General features: G+C 33.5%; 1 protein-coding gene across 1 annotated transcript; it reads right to left on the bottom strand.

Moving 5' to 3' along the window:
- Positions 1 to 12,484: 12,484 nt before the first annotated feature.
- On the bottom strand, positions 12,485 to 15,320 carry LOC143052101 (uncharacterized). The gene is made up of 2 exons (XM_076225062.1): positions 14,328 to 15,320; positions 12,485 to 14,047 (listed from the first exon to the last, which is right to left on the bottom strand). The coding sequence occupies exons 1-2, from the start codon at positions 15,318 to 15,320 to the stop codon at positions 12,515 to 12,517; spliced, it is 2,526 nt and encodes an 841-aa protein (XP_076081177.1). The 3' UTR covers positions 12,485 to 12,514.
- Positions 15,321 to 15,717: the final 397 nt, after the last annotated feature.

Genomic DNA, 15,717 nt, shown 5'->3' on the forward strand with positions numbered 1-15,717 from the left:
GGACCAGCTACATTATATTTGGAGCTCTTTTACAGCATTAGCACTTGATCCCGGTTCGCCACGGAAACACAGCATCGCCCTTGAAGGCACTCCGAGGTGGGTAAATGACAAGAATGATGAATCTTTCTCCTTTCATATGGCACAACAAAACAAACCCTCTAAATCAGCTTTAATACATAAGAAAAGAAAATGTGATGATTCAGAGCCCTGTCGGGAAGATGACAGTTGGCCCGGATTTATTGTAATAAAAGGAACAGAAGAAAAACCAATTTCAAAAATATCGCCCTTTGTAATTCACAAACAAATTTAAAGCGTTGCTGGTACTGTCAAAAAAGTTTCAAAAATGAGATCTGGCAATTTGTTGGTTGAATGTTCCAACAAAAGTCAATCAACACATTTACTAACAATGACTACAATATCAAACTTTCCTGTTTCTGCCTCTCCTCATAACAGTTTGAACAGCTGTAAGGGGATCATTCGAGACAGAAGTCAATACCTTGGTGTCCTCACCGTGGAAGAAATCGGCGAGGAACTTTCAAGCCAATGTGTAACTGATGTTATTAGATTGGATTCCAGGAACCAAACAAAGCGATCATTGACCATCCGTTCGAGTGTTTTACAGACACAACTGGTAAGAGCAATTGGTCGATAATTAATAGGATCCGATCCGTATGGTCTTTACTTGGTTTTGGAATAGGCACGACTGTTGCAAGCTTCCAGATTGATGGTAAATCACCAGATTCCCAGATGTTATTCAGGAGCTGCAAGAGAGCTTCTAGTGAGGAATCTGGCAAGTGTTTTAAGAGTTGGTAGTGAATATTATCAGGCCCACAAGCTGTATCATGGGCTTTCGACAGAGATGTTTTAAGTTCTTCAAGAGAAAATAGTTTATTATAATTTTCACCATTTTTTTATTTAAAGTTTAATTTAAATTTTTCTTTTTGTTTTTTAACTTTTTTAAAATCTTCTGTGTAGTTGTTACACGAAGAAGATTTCGCAAAAGTTTCACCAAGCTTGTTGGCAATATCCTTTTCAGATGTTAATAAATCATTGTCGTCTTTCAAATGTTTTACAGTGGCTTTAGAATTTTTACCTTTTATTTTATTAACCATATTCCAAACTTTTGTCATCGGAGTGCGAGATGTAATCTCCGAGACAAATTTTTCCAGGATGTTTGTCGGGCTTGCCTACAAGTCCGCCGTGCCTTAGCGCGAAAAATACGGAAAATACTCAAGTTTTCCGTCGTTGGTTGTTGATTGAACCGTCTTTCAGATTTTTTACGGTCACCTATGGCTTGATCACATGCGTCATCAAACCATGGTTTACTGGGATGTTTTGGATTTGCCGAGGTCTTAGGAATAGTTCTGTCAGCAATTGACGTTAAAACTGTATTAAAAGTTAAAATTGGATCGTGTACAGTGTAGAAAAATAATTTGGTTTACATACTGGTTCCCAGTTATGCTTTCTGTGTTCCATATCGCATAGACAGAACTTTGGAATGGTACCAGTAAATAAACACGTGCATATTGTTAACCTTAAATCCGATGCCTCGTGTGCCACGCTCTTTGACGTTAAGAACCATTGAAACAACTCTTTGAGGGGTCCGTAGGTGGCCTGTTGCAAGGCACAGTTTCTGTCCCTATCCAATATACCCTCAATTTCTAGTGGCAGTCCACATTTTCCCGACCATCATCCCAGATGGCCTCCATTGTATCAACCTACTTATTGTATTTATTATGAACTTGTTCTCGTCCTGAATATGCATGAAATATTTGCCACTGGACGTTAAGCAATCAACAATCAATCTTATTTCATAATCTGAAACACATCTGACAATTGGATGCACATTTTCAGGTCCATATGCCATTGCATTGTACAGATCTTCACTAAAAAAAGTTGGTGCTAGTTCACTATGGACCAGACTACATGAAATTATCTGTCCATATATTTTGTAGTCTTTTTCCTTATGCGACAAAAGTAACAGGCTCGACTAAAACAGCTTCCTGTTTTTATAATAAATATATCATATGCTTTTAAGTTGGTAATATTCATTAGTTTAATAATTCAGTAAAGTTTGCTAAAAAAAATACATTGAAAAATAACACAAGACAAAAAAACAAAGAAAACAAGTAGAAAAAGAAAATACAGGAATGTAAATGAAGTCATAAATCTACATCATTGATGTTTCTTTGAAAAATATATTTTCAGGTAAATGGATGATGTTCCAAATCTTACATTGTGTCTTATATTAACCTCTTATATGAATATAATAATGCTTTATCAATAAAGATTTCCTACATGCTTTTCACCAAGGAAAAACCAGAAAATATATACTCATATAATAATTGTATATATATAGTGACTTGTTTATCATTTGTAGATGGCTAGTTGACCTATATAAAAATGCAAAACCTTATTGGTGAGTATATTAAACAGATGTGTCATGTTAAGGAGGAGTCGAGAGAATGTAAAATTCATTCTCAAGACTGGTGTTTTTTTTTCGCAAATACCCCTCAATGACATGCTATATCTATTTAATTACATCTAATGTTAATGTTCAAAAACGCATTGATGATAGTGATGTTACAAGCGCCAAGACGGATAGAGTATGTTTCTGCAAATACCATGTCAAACGAGGGTAAAAAAGGCTTATCCTTTTTGCAAATACCCCCACAGCATTAAAAAATGAAAGATATTCATTTGATATCAGTAAATTGATGAAAAATACTCTGGCTATCAACCAATCAAGACCAAGGATTCTTACATAAGTTTTAATTAGTATTAAAAATGCAAACATGTTCTTAAGTTATATTTTAAGTTGTTGAGTTGCATTTTATCTGTTATAAACATGAAAAACTCTTGAGACAAAATGTTTCGTCTATTAACATCATGGATGATTTCTTTCTTTCTATATGTTTTCCCCAAAAACGTTATAGCAACTGTCGGAGGACTATTAGGCGGCAACCATTAGATTTTCGGGGGGGGGGGGGGGGGGGGGGGGGGCTATGGTTTTTTTTTTGAAAAAAAATCATTTGTTTTTTATTCTGAGAAAAAAAAATGTTTGTTTCACCCTCAGCTGCCACTATATGTAATGCTAAAATTGAAAGAAAAAAATTGTTTTCGACTTGGCACGAAAAAAAAGATTTTTTTGTCAAGGACTATATTCCCATTAGTTCTTTACCATTTCATTACTTTTCTTATCGCTATTGTTTGTGGCCAAATTTTCTTAGGGGAAAGTTATCCAAAATTCATCCTTTCAAAGTAAGCAAAGCATAGCCTTCTCAAGAAAAAATAAAATCTTGTTAAGGCGGGGAATATAAGTAACATAGTGTGTTAGTGACCTAATATGATATATTCAGGGTCAGTAAATTCCATATGGGGTGAGAACGAATATAATTATAGATAGAGATACTGTAAACAGCAATAATTTACAGCAAAGTAAGACCTAAAAATAACTCAACATAACCAAAATGAGCAATCGACCTCCGAAGAAGTTATTGCCCTTTATAGTCATTTTTTTACAATTTTAATAAAATTTGTAAACTTTAACTAACATTTTCCACTAAAACTACTGGGACAATCATAATAGATAGTAAGCAGCAAGAATGATCAGTAAAGTAAGATCTACAAACATCACCAAAAACAATTTTGTCATGAATCCATCCGTGTCCTTTGTTGAATATTCACATAGACCAAGGTGAGCGAGGGTCTAGTTTCTGCAGAAATAATTAAAATGGTAACTATAAGCATTTATATTCATTTCAAGAATTCCTGACAAAAGTTATGCTGGTGAAACTATTACACCAATTTTGACACAACCCAAAAAATGGAAAATGTACTGGTTCTGACCATGACTATAAAATTGAGAAAGGAAATGGTGAATATGTCCAAGCGACAACCACCCGACCATAGAGCAGATAACAGCCGAAGACAACCAATGGGCTACATGTACAGAAATACACTATATAATCCAGTTCTACCAGATATTACAATTTTTTTAAAAACTACAACATCAAGCAGAAATAACAACTAGTAAAACCAGGAAGAGAAATCCATCTTAATCAATGTGATTCAAAATGACAAGAATATATATGGTGCACTAATGAAGATAGATAACTTTAGAAATGGAGTTATTTCTGAACTATGTTTAGAAAAGACTCGTCAATTTTTACTATGGGAAACAGGAAATTGCTTTTTGTAAGTGAACTGATGAAAAAGGATATCAATAGCTTAAAATCTCTAGAATGGTCTCGAATAATCAAAGAATTGATGGAAAAATTACCAGTACTTTGCACATTGCTATTTTTAACCATGCTTCAACCTCAACAACGATCCTGCTTTACCAAAATTGAACGATACCTAAAGCTGCATTTGTTCATGCCATTTAAATGCAATCAAGACGCCCCACTTCGGCAAGCGTTTTAATACTGCCGGTCGGGAGAAGACCAAGTGACCATATTTCTATACTCCAGTCACCCTTGGGGAACGCATGGATATAGACGTTCACGATAAATTAGAATTTATGAACAAGGGGAAAAGGAAAACCAAGTGTGTTTTACTAGATGGGACCCACAGGTACAGAGGTATTCTAAAAGCCTCAAAATTAAGTGGCCAGGAAGTTGATAGTTTAGACAATTAAGCCCGTTTTGCAATCCGAGCCAGTGAAATCTTTTGAAAATAAAATTATCCGGTTTTACATCAAAAGTGATTAAACCGACAATGTATATTCAAATTTGGGATATGTTATCGAAGAAAGGACAAAAAAGTGAATTAAAGGATTTGAAGGACGATCTAGATTTATAAAAATTGGTTTACATAAAACATGGATACATAAAAAGTTGGTCACTCTTTTACACATACATTTAGCAAATATAACAACATTTCATCAAACATCCTTCATTTTTTTGAGAGGGAGCAGTAAATACCCATTTTCAAAATACCACCAGGCATCTTGACCCTGCAACATGAAATCTGCAATTCTTTCCAGATGGCATTGGACAAAGGAAGGTCGCTTATTCATCAGTTCTGCTGAAAATGTAGATCTTCGTCGTTCTGGTAATAACCTTGCCTGCCTACTTATTGTTGAATCCTGTATTTTAAATTACTGCGATTTATCAGCTGCACTATAAAAACGACTGGCATAAAACTTTCTAGATGTCTTTTTAAAATGTTTTCCAATGACATTCCTGCATACCATACCAAATATAAGAGCCTGATTATAAAGTCTTCAAATCATCTTAGTTGTTCTTGATTCACTGGGCACGTAAGAAATATTAACTACTTTACTTAACTAACTTTCCATTACCATGTAAATCTGATGTAAACTGGGCAAATTTCATCAAAAACAGACGAGCATCTTATCCTTTGATCTGGTTTTTGTCACCGATTGTGCCGTTTGAACATTTGAAAACTACTTTTGAACTGATGAATTAGAGATATGAAATGGTAACTCTGTAATAACATTTTGGATAACGTTCGCCAAATCATGTAAGGGTTCACAGCCAAGAATTTCATATTTTCCAATGTCTAGATCTTTTGATGTAAGATGTAGACTGTTTGTCATCAATGCTGGTGGTCTACAAATATCATGCAGTGTCGCCGTCAAAATGAATTGAAGGTCTGGTTTAAAGATCACAGGAAGTGATTTTTTTATATAATGTTATTTCTTGTTATCATGTGTCCATAAGTATAAATAAGAGATAAAAATTGGATTCAATCTTAAATATTCAATTTCATTCATAAGAAAAAAGACGATTTTAAATTGATTGACTTTCTGCAGATCAATAAAATTTGCTATGATGACCACATACAGGGAATAGCCTAATGTTCTGTTTATTTTGAGTAAATTAATTAAAATTTAATCAGAAAGCCTCATTCAAGTTAATGATCAGTTACAAATTATATGATTGGTGGTCCAATCAAATTAGATTAACATTAACCAATCAGAATTATTCATATTTCAAATGTATTGTTTTAAATTTTGAAGTGTTAGTAGGTGATTAGTGTGATTGAAACCATAAAGTGTAATTTGAGTTGTTTTTGTTTAATTAAGAATTTTAAAAGAAATAATAAGTGATGTAGACAATATGTGATGAAAGTGTGATGTTTAGACAGTACTTTATAATTTGTGTTGTTGAATCAACTTTGTCTTTGATGATGAACTTTGAAAAAGAAAACCGTGGTGAGTAAATTCCTTTGATATTTTATTTGCTAATTAAATCATCTACATTGATGCCTGTCATTGGTAATAATAAGCATCCTTCTTATATCTTGTATTATTTTGATTTCTTTTATAATCTCTTGGATACTTTAAATGAAAGAAATAAGGTATTAAATGAGGTTGTATGATCACTAGATGATGCCTCATTTTTAAAATTTGTGTATGTTGTGATGGGGATGTCCAAGATGGCTGACAAGTCAATATTATTTATAAAAGTTTTGTCTTATTTTTTATGGCTAATTAATTAGAACTCTGAGTCAGTCAAACCCAATTTATTATGTCAGTGATGTAGATGTTATAAACAAAAGTGTATTTAATAAAAAGAAAAAAATATATAAACTGAATAAGTGATATGTCCATGCAAAGATTTATTTATATGAAGTCTATACAGTGATACATGTACATGCATAATTTATAAAGTCAGATTGATTAAACAGGAAATAAATTATTACCACAAGAGAAACTGGGCTCATGCAACTTCACATTATTCATGTTACTGCAGCATGTACACGTACTTTATGTTTTTTTTTAATTTGCATGTCCTGATGGGAAAGAAAAGTAGATTTAATTTAGGGTTAAATTTTTTTTGTTAAATTTCCCTTTAGTTCACAACAATGAGACATACACAAATTGTCATAGATACATATTTTTGTCTGTCCCTTAGTGGACTTCAAACTCACACCAATTGCTTAGCCTCATATCAAGGGCTTTAGACCAGTTGACCACATCTTCTGTATTGAGATGTTAAATGTACGTTGTCATCAAAGGCGACTCTTAAGACATGTGTTTTTGACGTGTGTAGATGTTTAATATTATTATTAATTCTGAAATTGTTCATGTTTTTCTTATAGCAAGAAATCAGTTCATGTACAGTGTTCTTGTGAAAATTCCTTTTATTTTCAAAAGTCATTAACTAAGACATGTAAGAGGTGCAGTGAATCTGTTAATATTCATCCCAAAAATTAAATGTTGTATGTCTATTAAAGATTTGTATTTACTATACAAATCTTTGAATGTAGGGTGAATAAACTTGTAAGTATTTGGTTTATACATTTTGTATATACATGTACTCTGTTAAAAATGTAAAACAATATATGTTTTAGTTTAGAAAAGAAACAAAAATTACAAAGTCCCATTTATAAGTTAAATTTATAATTATGATAAAATGAAGATGCAGTATAATTGTCAATAAGGCAACTATTCACCAAAGTTTGAATGAGAAGGATGAAGGCAATAACATGTATCTAGTCTGCACGGTTAAAACCACTAGTCTTATGCCCCAGATTAGTAAAATTTCATTAGGACTACACAGCTACTTTTGCATAGGTACTATTTCTGTACTAAAAAAATGCAGTACTAGAAATTTACTTTTTATATTTAGTACTATTTCTTTACGTTAAAACTATTGTAATATTTAGTTACTTGTATTTTACAGTACATGATTTGATCACAGTGGTTTTCTGTTATAACTGTTATCAAAACATGGTTGTTTAGTGTACTACATGTATAAATTGTATAAATATATACAATGTACATGATTGTCAAACTGCTGATGAACTGTTTATATAGTTTAGTATACGTAAGGACAATAATATTAATGTCACAAGAACTTGTATACACTAATTTAAGTTAGCCAAAAATATATAATATATTGGCCAGAAATGTGTGCAATATACATTGTATATGTGTTTCATTGTCATAGTTTTTAGATTGATAAGTATCCATGCATAGACACAAATAAAAATACATGTTTCTTTTTCTCTATATAACACTTCAACTGTTATAGACCCTCTTTTGGGTTTCAGTATGTTAAGATCTCTAATGAAATTTTACCAGAATGTTCAAAACCAAAAACAAGCACACTGAGTTAGGCCTTTTTCAACTGATTTTTATAGTTCGTTCTTATGTTGTACTGTCATACCACTGTCTCAGGTTAGGGGAGGGTTGGGATCCGGCTAACATGTTTAACCTCGTCACATTATTCAAATATGTAGTTATCAAAAGTACCAGGATTATAATTTAGTACGCCAGACGCGCGTTTCGTCTACATAAGACTCATCAATGACGCTCATATCAAAATAGTTGATGCCTGTCCCAAGTCAGGAGCCTGTAATTCAGTGGTTGTCGTTTGTTTATGTGTTACATATTTGTTTTTTTTACTTTAAGAAGGCCGTTAGTTTTCTCATTTGAATTGTTTGACATTTTCTTATCGGGGCCTTTTATAGCTGACAATGCGGTATGGGCTTTGCTCATTGTTGAAGGCCGTACGGTGACCTATAGTTTTTAATGTTTGTGTCATTTTGGTCTTTTGTGGATAGTTTGGCAATCATACCACATCTTCTTTTATATACAAGCATTATGGCTCTCACTGAAATTGTACCATAAGCATGATAAGTGTTCATATCCCAAAGAGAAGACTGGGATTGATTTTGGGGTAATTGTCCTTAACATGCAGCAATACTTGGGGCAAGAGAGGAGCCAAAACAATATTTGTGTAGTTTCTAGACAATCTATCACTTGTGTCCCAAGATTCCATGCTACAAAGGGGATCTTGAGGCTTGGATTTAGGTTGGTGGTAATAACAGCAAAAAGGGGGAGGGGGCACAGTTTATTGGTGGGTTTATGCTATTTTGTATGTATATATATATATTTTGAATTGCACAATTGGATTTTTTAGATCTTTGACCTATTTATTTTGTGTCACAAACATAAATAATTTAATTACAATCCAAATCCATACAGTACAGGTATTTGAATCTTGAATATTTATGATATTGTGTCACCTATGCATTTTATTGTTATATGTTAACATGGTTAGGAACAGTGGCGGCTCCAGAACTCTTCGTAAGGAGGAGGCACGCTGACTGACCCAAGGGTCATGTTTCAGTGATTCCTTATAATTATTTAAGAAAACAATCCCCCTGCACCAGCCTGACCATCTGACTTTAGAAATAAATGTTTATATATATATATATTAGATCGTTGGTTTTATTCCTGTACATTCTTGGACATGTTTTTACCATTTAATACCAGACAGATAGATATATAGTTCTTTAGGAAAATATGAGCCCTATTGTACTTCACATGCATAAACTAAAAAGTGTTATTTACAAAAAAAAATACATTATAACTTATATTGACCCCTCATAAAAGGAACCTACTATTTTATGTTTACAAAACAAATTATAATTGCTCGCCTTTACTTTTCAAGCTTCGCCTCAAAAATTTTCAAATTCCTCGCTCGCTCCAATTTTTCGAGTCCAAAAATCCATAGAACAAGAAATTAAATTGGTGTGGACTTATTTGAAAATATATGTCTTTAGAAATAGGTGTTGCTTAACTTTTCTTTTTATAACTGAATGCATGTATATACCTTTTGAATAGTAATTGCTATGAAAGTAACATAAATATATATTTTTATCAATTTCCCAGAGCTCAATAGCAAGTGTAGATAATGTGCTAATTGGATAACATTTATACATTTTATTTTGTACAAATGAATGAATCAACAAGTATTTAAAGATGAAACATGTTCGTCTGTTCGGATAATCAGACTACGAATATTCAGATATTTTTTTAGGTCGACCATTCCTGATAAATATTGTTTTTCTTTCAGGTTCATGTTACAAGCAGTGCTTTTGTATGTTATGCAGAGGATCAAATGTCAATATTAAGACTTACCACGCACACAAGCAGAAGGTTTTTTTAAGTTTGATGAAAGCCAGATCATACCAGATATATTATTTGATGAAAATCTCCATCTCAAGGAAAATTTTAGCCAGAAATTATATGCAAGTTCCAGAGATACATTAATAGAGGCAGTATTTCAGCATTTTTATGTATTTTCAACAAACAATGGAATGTCGAAGTCAGCTATATCAAATGCTCTCCAGACAGAGAAGTCTCATTTGCCACAACCCAATTCTTTGCCTCCAACATTTAAAGAAGCTAAAAGCTTGATAAAGCCATTATTAATGCCGTTACAAAAGTATGATGCCTGCATTAATGACTGCATTTTGTTCAGGTCGTGTGACAATGGAAATTATAGTGACTTAGCTTCTTGTCCTATCTGTCAAGAACCACGTAAAAAACACATGTTTTTACCTCAATTTCACGATCTACTGAACATAGAAAATGATAGTGCGATCGGGGCATCTGTGGACACATTCTTGTTTTGTATACATAATAAACATGATAAAATAATGTATTATGTGAAATTAATGATACTCGTGATATTAATGATAGTGGCACATAAACATACATATTCCATCATTGTTTTTTTTACTGTATTTGCACGTTATATGTTTAAAGAATATTCATAAATAGAAAAATCAACCACTCAGTTCAACAATATTCCAAAATCAAGCCAAAATAAAAGCAATGAAAATTAAAGCTGACTTTTCCTAACTTGACACTATCAAAATTGCAACAGGCGACAGGTACTTAGTTTTGTGATCATTTTTTCAAAATGATAATCTGGACATGCTATATACAAAAAAGAAGGTGTGGTATGATTGCTGATGAGACAACTCTGCACAAGAGACAAAATGACACAGAAATTAAAGACTATAGGCTAGTGCTAGAATGACAAAAGGAATATACTTAACACATTGTGACATATTTACATGATAAAGAAATATATAAATATTTGAATATTTCTTATCATTCAATCTACTACCATTTACCAAGAAATGTAATACATGATTGACGGATGAATATCTTCATATTGTATCTAGTTGTGAATAGTATGTCTGAGCCACATATATTTCAATTTAACGTTACATAACATTGACTTAACTGCCTTAGTATACGGTATATATTGCGAGGTTTTCAAGACAAAAGCACATGATCAACACCGTTGCAAAAGTTATTTTGTAACCTGCTAAGTATTGAAAGTCAGTTTTGGGTAGAGGGAACTATATTGTGGATGTGAAACATTATCATAATTATGGTGTGGGAAAAAAATAATCCTGTAATAAACATTTACTCTTTCAGAATCTGGTTACACACCTTTTGCCTCATATAGTGGATGGAATAGCAGAAAATGGACCACTTTATGGGAGATGGCTATTTCCATATGCAAGGGCAAATGGTTGGATGTCGAGACAAGGATTAAAGAAAGGAGGTGAAGAGGCTACCATAATGGAAACATATGTGGAAATTGCAATTTTTCTCGTCTGTGTAGTTTTCAAAATTAGTTTTATTATTTGAAAATGTAAAAACAAAAGTTCTTGGTTATTGCTTGTATCTGTAGTTTAAATATAAAGTGATGTGGTATGATTGTTAATGATACAACTTTATATCTGAGTTCAAAGGATGTAGATATGATATAAGCAAAAAATCAATAATATTTTTAATGCAATCATTTAACTTTCTCAATATTTTCAAGTGAGTGTAGGTAAACAAATTGTCTCTTATACGTTTAAGGAGTTGTCTTTCTTTGTATAGTTTTTTGAATTTATTAATAATGCATTTAAGAAGTATTTCTTTTAAGGAAGGAATCATTGTATGAATTTCCCTTCCTTAACAGAAACAGGTAAACAAATAAAGATTTTATACATGTTGGAACAACAAACTGTTTCTTTATATTTTACATATTTATGATTGGTGTGGGTACATGATGCTGAGTCAGAAAATGATGCCAGCAACCAGTAACACAAATTGTACAATTTTGTTCACAAATTGGAATTTTGTGAACGTAGTTACACTTACCTGATATCCTTACATTATGGATTATCTTTCCGGTATTTGGTCACATCTCGCTCAAAACGCTTGACTGATCAAGAATTCAAACCTGTCGGTGAATCAGTCCAAGCGTGAGAACCCCTTCAGTATTCTCCGGCGAAATCCAAACAGATTGCCAAAAGAATTACTAATGGGGAGGAGGTGGGTAGTATATCAGGTAAGTGTAACTACGTTCACAAAATTCCAATTTGTGAACAAAATTGTACAATTTTAATATTACTTGTTACACTTACCTGATATCCTTACATTATGGATATCCATAGATTCTAAAGCAGTCCCAACTCAAGCGGTGGACTGTAATTCTTTTGTTCAAATAATGTACACTATATTACACTATATACAAAGTCTAAATGTTTGACTTTAAACACATTAAATAGATGTCTTCTTCATCTCACACACAAAGGTTTAAAAGCTTGCATCGCATCTCGTCGGATATGAATAGTTCCAACACTATACAAACTATATTACAAGTTAAAAAACTGTACACATTTTTCTTCTTTTTTTTCGAATTTTATGTATTTTTCTTCTTTTTTTTTTTTTTTTTTTTTTTTACTTCGATAAAACATGAGGGTCTATGTGACGTAAGTAAAATTTGGTGAATGTGGATTCCCTGCTCCAATCAGCAGCTTCCATGATGTTCTTCATTGATGCACCTTTATAAAGAGCCCAAGAAGGACCAATAGCTCTTGTCGAATGAGCCTTAACAGATTTCTTTTTGTCGTTATATGCCATCTGAATGGTACTCACAATCCATGATGAAATTGTTTGACTTGAAATTGGCTTATGTGGATTACTTATTGCTAAGAACAATTTACTATCTTGTCTGTTTTCACCACGAAAATTGTCAGTGCTCTTTAAATAGTACGTTAATGCCCTTTTAGGGTCAAGAAGCTTTTCTGCATCAAAGGCAGGTACAAAAATCTTAGCACCAAAATGTCCAGGACGGTCTTGTTTTGACAATCCTTCTCTAATAAAATAAACTCCTCTGCTATGTACAGATATATTTCCATCTCCCAAACGTAAGGCCTGTATATCACTGCAACGCCTGAAAGTAGTGATAGCAATTAAAAATACAGTTTTCCATGTGATAAACTTGAGTTCAGCCTTTTTCATTGGTTCAAAAGGCTTTTTCTTTAACATTTCAAGTATTTTATCTAAATTCCATTCAGGAAGTTGTTTGACCCTGGGAGGCCTTGAATTGAAAACACCCTTCAATAAACGAATAATGTATGGGTGTTGACCTACTGGTATTTTTTCAACTGGGGGTAAAACACTTGATAACATAGATCTGTAGCCCCCAATCGTACTATACTGGAGACCACTGGTATACAGACTTGTAAGAAAATCTGCAGTTTCTGTTAAAGAGGCAGAATAGGGATCAATTTTCCTTTCACTACACCAGCCACAGAATTTTTTGAACTTACTAGAATAGTCCTTTTGAGTTCCTGTTCTCCAAGAAGCTGACATGAGTTGTCTAGTTTCTTTAGAAAAGCCTCTCTTTTTGAAAATTCTGTTGATAGAGGCCATGCAACCAGACTGAATATTTCTGGGCTTGGATGGTATATTTTTGTTCTTGGCTGATGTAGTAGATTTTTTTGAACTGGTATTTTTATGGGATAATCTGATATCATTTTTAGCAGTTCTGGGTACCAGTGTCTCCTTGGCCAATGAGGAGCTACAAGAATTAGCTGGCAATTGTACCGATTCATGTGTTGGAGCACTTTCGGTACTAGACAGATCGGAGGAAATGCATACCCGATTACATTGTCCCACGGTATGGACAGAGCATCTATTGCATATGCTTCCGGGTGTGGAAACCATGAACAAAAAATTTTCACTTTGCGATTTTCCGCTGATGCAAACAAATCTATCATCGGTCTGCCTAACCTGACAAAAATTTGTTGAGCTACAGTCTCCTGAAGAGACCACTCTGTGTGTCTTATTTTTGTCCGTGATAGAAGATCTGCTAACACATTCGCTTTGCCTGCTATATGTGCTGCTTTTATCTGAATTTTGTGTTCTATTAGGAGTTTCAACAAATCCCAAGTTTTTTGACAAAGCTGAATTGATTTGGTGCCCCCCCTGTTTGTTTATGTATTGTACAACAGTCGAGTGGTCGCATCGCAGAAGTACATTTTTCCTTTTCAACTGAGGGAGAAAATGTTGTATTGTTTTCAGTACAGCTTCCAACTCTAGACAATTGATATGTTGAGTTTTCTGTATATCTGACCAGGTCCCTTGGACTATCTGGGAATCCATGTGACCACCCCAACCGTTCGATGTAGAAGCATCTGTCGTTATGGTCACATGAGTTTCCCAGTGTTGTAAAGATCTGCCCTTTGTAATGTTGGCTGTATCTGACCACCAAATCAGATGAGATTTTAGATATTGTGTTATTGGAACATTCAGTTCCAGATTTTGAGAAGTGGGGCGCCAATGACTCAGCAAATAAATTTGAATTGGTCTCATATGAAGTCTTGCATAGGGAATCATCTCTATGCAAGAAGCCATAATTCCAAGTAGATGTAAAAAATCTCTGGCTGTTGCATGTTTTTTCAAGTTCATTACTTTGACTGTTTTTTGTAATTTCAACACTCTTTCTTGTGTTGGCATTACTATTCCTAAATCCAGATGGAATAATGCACCTATATATGTTATTTTCTGTGTTGGAGTTAAAGAGGATTTTTTTAGATTGATTATGAAACCCAACTTTACCAGAAGATTCAACACTATCTCTCGATCCTGGACTAACATGAGAGATGATTGATTTACTAGAAACCAGTCGTCCAGATATACTACTAGTCTGATGCCTTGTGCTCGTAAATGTGCAGCTACTACCGATACTACTTTGGTAAAAACTCGAGGAGCTGATGTTGGACCAAACGGTAGAGCTGAAAATTGTAAGCAAGGGCTGTTTTTTACACAAAACCTCAGATACTGTCTGTGTTTTTGAAATACAGGGATATGCATATATGCGTCCTTTAGATCGAGAGATATTGCCCAATCCCCTTGTTTTACTACATTCAAAACTGTTGACAGAGAGTCCATTTTGAAGTGTTGTTTTCGGAGATACCTGTTGAGAGGTTTTAAATTTATTACGGGTCTCATGTCCCCTGTTTTTTTCGGAACTAGGAAAAATGTGCTGTAGAAACCGTTTAAAATGTCCGCTTGCGGAACATATTCTACAGCGCTTTTTTCCATAAGTTCTTTTACTTCTAAATGTAAAATTTCTAAATCTTTTGCAGGAACAGAAGTTATTTTTACTCCTGTTTTTGGCGGAAACTGTTGAAATTCCAGTTTGTAGCCCTCTTTTATAATTGATAAAACCCACTGATCGTTTGTTATTTTTGTCCATTCCTTTAGAAATAGGCTTAAACGACCCCCTACAGGTATCTCTGGAAGCAACATTTGCACATGAAAGTTGCTTACCTTGATCTGATAGTCATTTCTTTTGTTGCCCCTTGGCATGAAATGGGTTGTTAAAGCGACGAAAATTGTTCGTTGTACCAGAACTCTTGTCGTCTTTATCTGGTCTTGTTACTGTACTAGTTCTTTGTACTGTACGCTGTGTATTAGACTTAGCACCTGTGAAAGTAGAACCTTATGCATTGTCAAATTTTGGTTTCTTAGACCAATCATTGGAAAATTGATTGCCTGTAGCTTTCCTTTTCACTGAAAAAGTTTTATTTACATGTAATTCAGGCAGTAACTCTTTTAATTGTTTATTTTTGTCAACCCTGTCTTTAAGGGTT

This window comes from Mytilus galloprovincialis, chromosome 11 (genome assembly GCF_965363235.1).
Source record: "Mytilus galloprovincialis chromosome 11, xbMytGall1.hap1.1, whole genome shotgun sequence".
Lineage (NCBI taxonomy): Eukaryota > Metazoa > Mollusca > Bivalvia > Mytilida > Mytilidae > Mytilus > Mytilus galloprovincialis.

Bases quoted from the DNA above. Each gene is read 5' to 3' on its own strand.
- LOC143052101 (XM_076225062.1), bottom strand. From the start codon at position 15,320: ATGGACAAAAATAACAAACGATCAGTGGGTTTTATCAATTATAAAAGA. The intron at 14,048-14,327 runs GTCAGATACAGC...ATAAACAAACAG, and splicing joins AAATCTCATCTGATTTGGTG to GGGGGGCACCAAATCAATTC.